The sequence below is a fragment of the Dama dama genome, chromosome 25, assembly GCF_033118175.1.
Source record: "Dama dama isolate Ldn47 chromosome 25, ASM3311817v1, whole genome shotgun sequence".
NCBI classification, from domain to species: Eukaryota; Metazoa; Chordata; class Mammalia; order Artiodactyla; family Cervidae; genus Dama; species Dama dama.
Genome location: NC_083705.1, coordinates 45,143,780 through 45,156,223, shown reverse-complemented (window position 1 = coordinate 45,156,223; position 12,444 = coordinate 45,143,780). Strand labels below are relative to the sequence as shown.

Below are 12,444 nucleotides of genomic sequence, written 5' to 3'. Positions count from 1 at the left end.
TTCCTCTAAGGAAGGCTCCCTCTTGGCTTAGTTAAACGTCTACTTCACAGTTTTTCTTCTGATTCTGTGATGTACCTGTGCTGCAGTAGCCCTCCTGCTTCTGTAGTCTATACGAGACGGGTTGATATGTCATCCCAGACTGTGTGTATCTTCCTGCACTTCTGTTTTGCCATCTGTAAACATGCAAGATGCGTCACTTACTCTTACCATTTTCTGTTTGTATTCTGACTTTTAAGAGGGTTGTTCGAGAATATGGGCAGGCAAATGGCATGGTGAGCCTAGCAATTTAAAACCTCCATGTTTTAATAAACATGGTTTAATAAACCTAAATAAAAAAAAAAAAACTTTATTTTCAGCCACTGGCAAAAATGACTCAGAAGAATGCACTACTTTTGACAAAACACACCCAATTTCTCCATAATTTGAAGGTGTTATTTTATCTATAAATATTACATAGAGAATATAAAATAAGTATGCTTTTGTGATCAGGTTACCTGTCATCTTCAACGACGTGGACATGTTTGTCAGCAGCAAACATGCGCCCTCTGGATTGACAATGCTAGAAAGGGCTGTTGGCTCTTCCTCTCCACCGTTCCTTCCTTTGTGCCCATGGGGTAATAAAGATGCAGAACGTGTCCTGTGCTGTTCCTAGTCCACTCAGAGCCATTTGGAAATACATATTGCATTTGACAGCATTTATAAATCACATCTTTTCCCCTCAGAATATCTTGCAGTGTGAAAATGCTTCCATATGTTAGAAGTGGGTCTCTCCATTTTGCTGAGGGAGGAGGGAATGGAAATATAGTCTGGGTTTCATGGCATGTTGAAGATAAGTATTATACAGGTTTAAAATGGTGTCTGTTAATTTTAAGTAATTCTCTAGTGTTCACTGCTCTGCTAAAATTGAATAGGTGATTTTGACACAAAATACCATATTAGTAGTAATTAAATCACTCTTCACAAAGACTATTAATAAGTAAACATAGCTGAAATGCCACTTCATAGATTGAATCCAGATAAACTGAAGCTGTTCCTTTTCAGTACAGAAGCACCCTATTTTTAAATTCCCCCATAGAGAGGCTTGACTGCAACTTCTTACAATTCCCAAACTCTTTTCCTTAAACGTACGTCTCTTTGCCCTGAGCCTTTGAGCTAGCAGGAGAAAAGGCTCGTTGTTTTCCGGCTTCACAGTAATAAATGGATCTTATTCCACTGAGAACAAGACCTCAGAGGCCTAGCAGGAAGAAAGGAGCAGAGCTGCCACCCAGCCCGCTCACAGACCTGGACATCTCCGACCCCATTCTCCTCCTGGGAACTGGCAGAAGCGACCCCCAAGGTCAGCACTCACCCTCACCTTCCCCTGGTGAGAACTGAAGTGCCCTGTGAGCCCTCGGGCACAGAAATGGAACAGAAATACTGGGCTCTGCCTGCGGGTGGTTCAGCACTCAAGGTCTCACTGCACTGTATCAGAACTAGTTTGAGAGAAGTGAAGGCCAGGTAGCAATTTGTAAACCTTCCCAGAAACATTTCATCATCATGCTAAAGACGATCACAGGAGAAAAACCTCGCACTTTTCAAATGCATATGGCTTGCAAAAGTCTTAAAAAAAAAAAAACAAAAACTGAGAACAATCTTTTACATGTATTCATTTTCTTTCCTTCAAGCTTTTATGATCATTGAGCTATTATGACAAGTCAAGATAAAAGGATCAGATGAAATATTATAATTATGTGACATCTTTTTTTAAAGCATTTTTATGGTGGGAAAATATACATAACATAAATTTTACCATCTTAGTCATTTTAAATACAGTTCAGTGGCATTAGGTATTTTCAAAATATATTATTATCACCACCATACATCTCAAGAAATTTTTCAGCACCCCAAATTGAGATTCCATATCTGTTAAACACGAAGTCCCCATTCCACTGCCCCCACCAGCCCTTGGTAACCACTGTTCTACTTTCTGATTCTGTGGACCTGACTACACCAGGTCAGATCCTAGTTACGCCTCATATAAGTGGAGTCACACAAACAAGGTAACGAACCATACCTTGAGCTTTAGGCTTAAAACGTGAGAAATGTTCACAATTATAGAAAGAAGTTTGCTGCGTCTATTATGGTCTTTTTTTGTAAAATTTGTTTTCTCTTTTCTCTTTCTTTATCTTTAAGTTTGTTTTCCACAAATCCCTCTAAACCCACTTTGCTTCACCCCACTGTCAAAACAATCACTTCTACTAATTAATTTTAGCATACTCAATTTTCAAAAAGAAAAATGGCACCTAATGCCAAAAACTGAGAATGAAGGTCCCTAAAGCAAAGTTGGTCTTGTGGAACAAACAGAACCTTATAGTCTGTGGCACTGACACATGTCTTATCCATTCCCGGCTTATAAAAACACACATGCACAAATCTTTATCTGCAATTTCATCTCTCTGCAGACAACCAAAGCTTAGCCAATCATTCGTTTTTTAGCCAATTATTCTTGGCTAATATATAGAAATACTGACTTTCATCCTGTTATCCTGTGACCTCGTGAACTCATTTATTCTAGTATTTTGGGGGGTAGAGGTAGATTCCCAAGGATTTTTCTACATAGACTATCACTTGTCTGTGAATAAAAAATGTTTTATCTCTTTCTTTCCAATATGTAAGCCTTTGTTTTCTTTTTAGCTTAGTACACTGTCTAGGACCTTCAGTATGATGCTGAGTAGAAGGGATTACAATGGGTATCTTTGTTTTCTTCTGATTTTAGCAGGAAGGTGTTCAGCCTTTCTCTTAAAAGTATGATGCTAGCTGTTGGTTTTTGTAAAGTTCTTTATTTGGTTGAGGAAATTCCTTTCCATTCTAAACCCTTTTAAAATTTTTACATGAGTTGATGTTGAATTTTGTTTATGTTTTTTCTGCATCTTTTTGGCACAGAGTTGTTTATAATATCCCCTTATTATCCTTCTAATATTTGAAGGACCTATAAGGACATTCCATATCATCCCTGATATGTTTTTGCCTCTTTTTTATTGATAAATCTAGTTAGGATTTTATTAGCTGTATTAATGTTTTCAAAGAAATAACTTTCAGGAAGTGGAATATTTCCCCCTAACTTTGGTTTTAGAAGTAGAAAAATGAGGTTTTTTTGTTTGTTTATTTTTACTTACTTTTTTTTAAGTCTAACTTCAGAAATGTAATTAGGGATGGCTTTGAAAAGTCATAGTTTTTTTAGAAAATTGTGGCAAAATACACGTACCATAAAGTGCACCATCTTAACTGGTTTTAAGTATATAGTACAGTAGTTTTAACTTTTTTGACATTGTTGTGTAATCAATCTCCAGAACTCTTTCACCTTACAAAGTTGAGACTGTCCTTAATGATGATCAGTTCAGTTCAGTGACTTCCCGCTAACCTGTCCTCCTGCCACTGCCCAAGCCTCTGGCAATTCCTATTCTACTTTATGTCTTTATGAATTTAAACAACTCTACAAATCTCATATTAGTGGAATCATACAGTATTTGTCTTTTTGTGACTGGCTTATTTCACTTAGCATAATATCCTCAAGAATCATCTATGTAGTAGCAAGTATCAGAATTTGCTTCCCCTTTCAGTCTGAATAATAGCCCACAACCTTATATAAAATCCACAATAATAATAATACACAATGACAATAATAATCCACAATAATCCAACAACACAAGAGAAGACTTTACACATGGACATCATCAGATAATCAATACCAAAATCAGATTGATTATATTCGTTGCAGCCAAAGATGGGGAAACTCTATACAGTCAGCAAAAACAAGACTGGGAGCTGACTGTGACTCAGATCATGAACTCCTTATTGCAAAATTCAGACTGAAATTGAAGAAAGTAGGGAACCACTAGACCACTCAGGTATGACCTAAATCAAAACCCTTATGATTATACAGTAGAAGTGACAAACAGATTCAAGGGATTATATCTGATAGACAGAGTACCTGAAGAACTGTGAACAGAGGTTAGTGACATTGTACAGGAGGCAGTGATCAAGACCATCCCCAAGAAAAAAGAAATGCAAAAAGGCAAAATGGCTGTCTGAGGAGGCCTTACAAATAGCTGAGAAAACAAGAGAAACCAAAAGCAAAGGAGAAAAGGAAAGATATACCCATTTGAATGCAGAGTTCCAAAGAATAGCAAGGAGAGATAAGAAAGCCTTCCTCAGTGATCAATGCAAACAAATAGAGGAAAACAATAGAATGGGCAAGACCAGAGATCTCTTCAAGAAAATTAGAGATACCAAGAGAATATTTCATGCAAAGATGGGCACAATAAAGGACAGAAACGGTATGAACCTAACAGAAGCAGAAGATATTAAGAAGAGGTGGCAAGAATACACAGAAGAGCTGTACAAAAAAGATCTTCACAACCCAGATAATCACAATGGTGTGATCACTCACCTAGAGCCAGACATGCTGGAATGTGAAGTCAAGTGGGCCTTAGGAAGCCTCACTATGAACAAAGCTAGGGGAGCTGATGGAATTCCATTTGAGCTATTTCAAATCCTAAAAGATGATGCTGTGAAAGTGCTGCAGTCAAGATGCCAGCAAATTTGGAAAATTTGGCAGTGGCCACAGGACTGGAAAAGGTCAGTTTTCATTCGAATCCCAAAGAAAGGCAATGCCAAAGAATGCTCAAACTACCACACAATTGCACTCATTTCACATGCTAGCAAAGTAATCCTCAAAATTCTCTAAGCCAGGCTTCTACAGTATGTGAACCATGAACTTCCAGATGTTTAAGCTGGATTTAGAAAAGGCAGAGGAACCAGAGATCAAATTGCCAACATTCGTTGGATCATTGACAAAGCAAGAGAGTTCCAGAAAAACATCTACTTCTGCTTTATTGACTATACTAAAACCTTTGATTGTGTGAATCACAACAAGCTGTGGAAAATTCTTCAAGAGATGGAAATACCAGACCACCTGACCTGCTTCTTGAGAAATCTGTATGCAGGTCAAGAAACAACAGTTAGAACTGGACATGGAACAACAGACTGGTTCCAAATTGTAAAAGGAGTACGTCAAGCCTGTATATTGTCACCCTGCTTATTTAACTTATATGCAGAGTACATCATGAGAAACGCTGGGCTGGAAGAAGCACAAGTTGGAATTAAGATTGTTGGGAGAAATATCAATAACCTCAGATATGCAGATGACACCACCCTTATGGCAGAAAGTGAAGAGGAACTAAAAAGCCTCTTGATGAAAGTGAAAGAGGAGAGTGAAAAACCTGGCTTAAAGCTCAATATTCAGAAAACTAAGATCATGGCAACCACTCCCATCACTTCATGGCAAATAGGGAAACAGTGGAAACAGTGACAGACTTTATTTTGGGGGGCTCCAAAGTCACTGCAGATGGTGACTGCAGCCATGAAATTAAAAGATGCTTCCTCCTTGGAAGAAAAGCTATGGCCAACCTGGACAGCATATTAAAAAAACAGAGACGTTACTTTGCCAACAAAGGTCCGTCTAGTCAAAGCTATGGTTTTTCCAGTGGTCATGTATGGATGTGAGAGTTGAACAATAAAGAAAGCTGAGCACCAAAGAATTGATGCTTTTGAACTGTGGTGTTGGAGAAGACTCTTGAGTCCCTTGGACTGCAAGGAGATCCAACCAGTTAATCCTAAAGGAAATCAGTCCTGAATATTCATTAGAAAGACTGATGCTGAAGCTGAAACTCCAATACTTTGGCCACCTGATGTGAAGAACTGATTCATTGGGAAAGACCCTGATGCTGGGAAAGACTGAAGGCAGGAGAAGAAGGGGATGACAGAGGATGAGATGCTTGATTGGCATCACCAACTCGATGGACATGAGTTTGAGTAAGCTCTGGGAGTCGGTGATAGACAGGGAAGCCTGGCGTGCTACAGTCCATGGGGTCGCAAAGAGTCGGATATGACTGAGGAACTGAACTGAACTGAATAATCCAATGTATGTATGTTGTTTATCCAAAGTGTTGATGAACACATAGGCTGCCTATACCTTTTGGCTCTTGTGTGAGCAAGTATCTGTTTGAGTCCCTGCTTTCACATCTTTGAGGTATATAGCCAGAAGTAGAATTTCTGATTCATAGGATAATTTTATTTTAAAATTTCAAGGAACTACCATACTATTTTCCACAGCAGATGCATGATTTTTCTTTCCCACCAACAGAGCATAAGGGTTCTAATTACTCCACTCTTAACCACACTGTTGTTTTCTGTTTTTTCTTTTTTTTAAATAATAGCCATCCTAATGTGTATTAGGTGGGAAAAATGAAGTTTAAATCACTACATTTATTTTCCAAATCCCCACAAATGTGCCATCTATTAGGAAGGCTTATTATGGAAAAGACTTCTGTCCTGGGTGTGAGTTTGAACATGATAAATGAACAGAATATGAGTTTTCCCCTTTCTGATAATTTTTAAATGGTCTATATTTGTTTCTATTACTACCAGTCTGTGACTTTGAAGGCTTTGCAGATAGAACAAAACTGTCTTTTTGAAGTTCCTTTTTGGTGTTTTTGGTGAAAGGAAAACAGAAATGTATGTAGATCTTCTGGAGACTGAGTTTAATAATGATCAATAATGTAATCAACCATGCCCACATTATAAAATCCTATATAAAAACTCCAGACACCAAGTTCAGTGGAGCTTCCTGGTCGTTGAACTTACTGATGTCCTGGGAGAGTGGTGCACCCAGATTCCTGTGCTCTGGACTTTCCTAACCTTGCCCTATGTATCTCTTCATTTGGCCATTTATTTGTATCCTTTGTGATAAAATGGCAATCATGAGTATAGAGCACTCCTGAGTTCTGTGAATATTTCTAGCAAACTTTAAAACCTGAGAGGGTTGTGAGAAACCTTGAATGTGTAGTGGGCCAGGCAGAAATGTAAGTATCTTGGAGATACCTGAAAGTTGTAACCAGTATTTGAAGGGTGGCAGCCTTGTGAGATGGAGCCCCTAACTCTTGATGTTTTCGCTAACTCTGGGTAGAGTTAGAATTGAACTAAATTGTAGGACACCCTGCTGGTGTCAAAAAATTGGTATCAGAACATACAAAGAAAATCAGGAGTTATTCCAATGCCTCTTGGATCTGCAGAGGTTTTCTAATGTGGACCAATGAAAAAAAATTAAATATTGTAACACTAGGAATTGTGGATTTTATAAGACAGCTACATAGAGCAAACAGCACATTTAATGTAGCTTTTAATAATCAGGTGACCTTGGAGAAATCACTTGACATTGAAGATTCTCAGTTTCCACATCTTTAAAAATGAGGATAATGATGCTTTCCTGTAGTTAATTTTGTGTCTACTTGGCTGCACCACAATGCCACATAGTTGGTCAGACATTATTCCAGATGTTTCTGTGAGAGTGTTTTGAATGAGACTTACTTTTAAACTGGTGAACTTTGAGTAAAGTAGATTGCCCTCCATAATTTTGGTGGGCCTCATCCAATCAGCTGAAAGCCTGACTAAACCAAAAGATTGACCTCTCCTGAGGAAGAGGGAGTTCTGCCAGCAGACAACCTTTGGACTTCAACTGAAACGTTGGTTCGATCCTCACGTTGGTCTCCAATCTGTTGACCCACACAACAGACTTTTGACTTGCCAGCCTCCATAATCGTGTGAATCAGTCCCTTAAAAATAACCTCTCTCCCTCTCTCTATATCTGTGTCTTTATCTGTATCTACATCTACAAAAGTACAAAGTGGAAGTTGCTCAGCCGTGTCTGGCTCTTTGCGACCCCATGGACTATACAGTCCATAGAATTCTCCAGGCTGAAATACTGGAGTGGGTAGCCTTTCCCTTCTCCAAGGTATCTTCCCAACCCAGGGATCAAACCCAGGTCTCCCGCACTGCAGGTGGATTCTTTACCAGTTGAGTCACCAAGGAAACCCATCTATATCTACATCTTTATACAAATCGATTGATGGGGCTTCCCTGATGGCTCAGTTAGTAAAGAATCTGCCTGCCATGCAGGAGACCCTGCAATGCAGGAATCCTTGGGTCAGGAAGATCCCCTGTAGAAGGGAAAGGCTACCCACCCCGGTATTCTGGTCTGGAGAATTCCATTGACAGATGAGCACTGTGGGCTACAGTCTATGGTGTCTCAGAGTTGGACACAACTGAGCAACTAACACACACACACATATACTAATATACACATACATATATACATATAGGGGCTTCTCCAGTGGCTGAGACAGTAAAGAATCTGCCTGCTATGTGGGAGACCTGGGTTCGATCCCTGGGTTGGGAAGATCCTCTGGAGGAGGGTAGCAACCCAGTCCAGTATTCTTGCCTGGAGAATCCCCATGGACAGAGGAGCTTGGCAGGCTTCAGTCCATGGAGTCGCAAAGAGTCGGACATGACTGAGCAACTAGGCATGGCACAGCATGTACACGTAGAGTATGTATATATGTACATGCTTTGAGGTTAACAAGGTAGTTTATCTTAATTAATTCTCATAATAATCAGGTGAGGGAGTGTATTAGTCAAGGTTCTCCAGAGAAACAGTACAATACAATGTATACATACATGTGTACACACACAGAGGCACACATGCCTGCATGTATACAGACACATTACATACATGTATACACACGTTTATATATATACACATGTGTATAATTAAATAATATCTGTGATGCTACTCTGTGAACTTCAAAGCATTGTAAAACGTAGTCCCTCTAGGACATGTAATGTGTACTGAACGTTGTGTCGAGTGTTTACAGATATAAATTAATGTCTGCAAATGTGGTCTCAGATGGACGTTACAGACAGATGGATCTGAACCATCACAGAAGAAGCAACAGCAGAAAGAGTAGCTTTCTGGCCTTCCATTCTGGACTAGTATAGCACCTGTTTCCATACAGTGGAAATAAAGTATATATGGACAGGAAAGCACGTGGCTTAGTTAGCTTAGTTCAGCGTACTTACCTAGCATCTGGCACAATGTTTTGATAGTCATTGTCCAGATAACTGCTGAAGGATAGGTGACTTTATTTTTGTGATCACCCAAAAAGCACATTTTGTGAGTAACTAGGTGGAAAGCATTAAATACCTCAGACTTAACATAAAGAACTTACTTAGCCTCTAGCATGGAGGATTATTGGAAAGTGCATCTGTGTTGAATCTGCTCATGCTGCTGATGAGTTAAAGGTCCATTAATCCTAGTCTGTATGTTGGAATCTTAGTTTGGCTGGGATAGGCCAAAGCCACACACTCAGAATACCTCAGCGAATAAATCCACAGCCAGCCCTCACTCTGAAACAAACGGCTTTGCTTCCTTGGGCCTTTGCTGAACTTTGCTTAATAACAAGGTACAAATATAGCTTGATGGAAAAGTCAGAACCATTACACTGAATAAATGCTTATAAACTCCAGAGCTATAACTGGAAGGCAAACTCTGCCCAGTGTCACTTGTCAACGCAGATCTCTAGATGACATTTCTTGTAGCAGTCAATGGCCAGTCTGAATTGAACTAGCTTGCTTCACAACTTTATGGATTGTGGTTTATGTGGGCAGGTATTTTGAGACTCAGTTGTGGAAGAATATGGTTGCTTTCAAAACATTCTAGGCAAAAGCTTTGGTCTGAGAAATGAGACCAGACTTCTAATCTTGTTGATATTTTGGGAATTATGTCATTACAGTGATATTTCCAGGCTGCTCTGGATATGGCCAGTAAGGGAGAGACCATCAAGACAGACTGCCTTAAATAAAGACAACAGTGGGATACTATTTTCCACTTACAAAATTGGAAAAAACAACCTGAAAATAATACCCAGTATTACTGACTATATCTCTATACTGCTGAATAGAAGGCCATTTATCCCCCTCCAAAAAAATCTTTAAAAATATGCATATCATTTGACCCCAAAATTCCACTTCTGAAAATGTTTTCCAAGAGAATAATCTCATCTCAGCAACAATTTATCCATTAGTGTATGTTAAACAATTGTTGCTTGTAATAGTGAAAAATTAGAAATCACTGAACTATTCAGCAGTAGTGAATTACCTGAAAGAATTCAACTATATTCATGTGAAGGAATAGTATGCAACTGTTAAAAATAAGGTTGTAAAAGAATATATGATGACATGGGAATTTGTTCATACTCAATTGTTGAGTTAAAAAATAGTTTGCAAACTCTATGTACAAAATAAGTCTATATTTGCTTTAAAAATTAAGTAAAAGAATAATCTGTACATGTGCATAGAAGAGAGGCTAGAAGACATACATTAAAATGTTAATAGCATCTGTTTAGGTGGTAATTTTTGTAGGTGATTTTTACCATCTCCTTTACGCTTCCACTAGCAAGATTTCTGTAGTAAATATTACATCAACAATTGCGAGAGGTGGAAGGTAGCTTGCAACATTTCAAACAAAATGAATAGCAAACTAAAAAACTTAAAATGAATTAGAATTGTCCATTAATAGAGGAGCAAGTACATTTTACAGTGCTATGATTAAACTGTGGCACATCCTAGGACTTTACATTCTAAGGCAGTTAGTTCAAAATGATTTATACAAGTCATGATGGTTCATAAGGGTCTTAAAATTTTTTGTTATTTTCATTTAATATGAAGTATTTTCTACCCACACTGTGCTAAGCCTTGGACAGCATGAAGTCCAGAGACTGAAGCAGGGAGGTAGCTTGACACGTTCACATGAATGCTAGCACACAGATGCCACCTTACAAATGGGAGGTTTCAGCCCTTCAGACAGCGCACTTCATGCTACTGAAATCTAAAACTGAGTCTATAGAAAAAGAAAGAGCTTGTAGCCAGATCGTCTGCCTGTGAGGGTATTGAGAAGTTAGAAATACCTGGGGTAAATCCTTAACATCTGGATGGTGATGTCATCCATGACACCCAGCCTTTTCTACAGCTGTCCCTGGTGTCCCTGACAGAATGGACTGAGGGATCATCCTGTCTATTCATGTCAACCATCTGCTGCTAACTGATGCAGCTGGCTGAGCGGTGAATCTGAAGTTTTAAGACTGATGGTGAAAATGGCTGCAAGGTAGATAGTTCAGTCTGAATGAGTGCCCATCTCGTGAAATGTGACACTTTCCCCTGTCTGTCTTCATCTGTTCCAGAGCCATAAGAGGGAAAGACCCAAGAATGTATTTATTTCACCCATAAATGAATGAGCCAGAGATTGATACAAGACTAGGCTCTTAATCCCAAAGGGTACCGTTAGTGGTTGGACAAGGGAGAATGTCCAGACTAACTTAAAGCCATTCTTAGCAGATTCCCCCTGTAGCTGATTCAGCCTTACCTAGATAGGTGTTTTGAATTACACAAAATCCAGAGTACTCTAGAAAAATGACAGTGGCTGGAAATGTAACCACATACGTTTCAGAATGACAACACCAAGGACTAGGCATTTTCTATGGTCTTCTGTAGCCCTTTAAAAACCAACAGTGAATACAAGTAAACTCACCCTTAGGCATCACAGTTATGTCTAAGAGTTTAAAAATGGAAGATTGCAAAGCATTTCACAACAGAGATTCACAACAGGTACTTCCCCAGCCCGCCATCCTTCCAAGAATGCAAATGGACAGGAGGTCACAAAACATACCACCCATTAGCTTGACTGACTCACCTTGATGCTGCTGTTCCTCTGGAAGCTTCAGTCTACAGGTGTGCAAACTGTTGACTAGGTGGCTGCTGCCTTTTCTTTGTATGGTAGACATGGTACTGGCTGTATGGCTGTGGCTCCAGGACAGTAGGGTATCCCTTCCCTTGGCCCGTCACCAAGAACGGTGTTCACACGTTACCCACAACTACAGAGGTACAAGCAGATCCTGTCCTTGCCTGGAAAAGCATTTACTTCTCTAATGCATTTCCAAGTGCTTCGTAGTCATGATTCTTGAAATAAATATTTACCAACTCGTAGCTTCTCCTACACATAAAGATGCCAATTCATTTGGATAAAAGCACAATTAATTCTTCTTTCATTTCAAAGCACATTGGAACTTCCCCCCTTACATTGTAAAATCTTGCAAAGTAACCTTTTTTCTAACAGATTATAAATCTGTCTCGCAATTATTGACTCCTTCTGCCGATGTGAATCTAATGTCCTGAGTATTTAGAGATGACTGCAGAGTAACACATACACAAAGGAGAAAAAAAGTGCTACTGAGCTAAATCAAGTGATTTCTAAGTCTGGTCTGAGTTACCCTCTGTGACAGCTGAAAGTGAACAGTTCTTAAGGGAGGCTGGAAGAAGGAGGAGCCGAATGGGCTAGGCTGATTAGCATAAAGAGGCAGGCGAAAAATGACATTAGAGTTGCTTTGAATGATAGTGACCAAAGCAGGATTCTAAAAAGATGCCCTGATATTGCAGTAATCACATATCTGACTTCTGCTGCTTTGTAATTAAAGGGAAAGCTCAAAGCAGGAGTTTATACCACATGGCTATTCA

At 39.2% G+C, this 12,444-nt stretch overlaps 1 protein-coding gene across 4 annotated transcripts in view; it reads right to left on the bottom strand.

The window, feature by feature from the left end:
• The window catches only part of RANBP3L (RAN binding protein 3 like), a 50,842-nt gene extending 38,652 nt beyond the window's left edge, over positions 1 to 12,190 (bottom strand). For all 4 annotated transcript variants that reach the window (XM_061129582.1, XM_061129584.1, XM_061129585.1 and 1 more), the window contains exon 1: positions 11,624 to 12,190. In XM_061129582.1, coding sequence (XP_060985565.1) covers positions 11,624 to 11,714 — 91 coding nt within the window. In that variant the 5' untranslated portion in view covers positions 11,715 to 12,190. The remainder of the gene's footprint in view (positions 1 to 11,623) is intronic.
• Between the last annotated feature and the right edge of the window lie 254 nt (positions 12,191 to 12,444).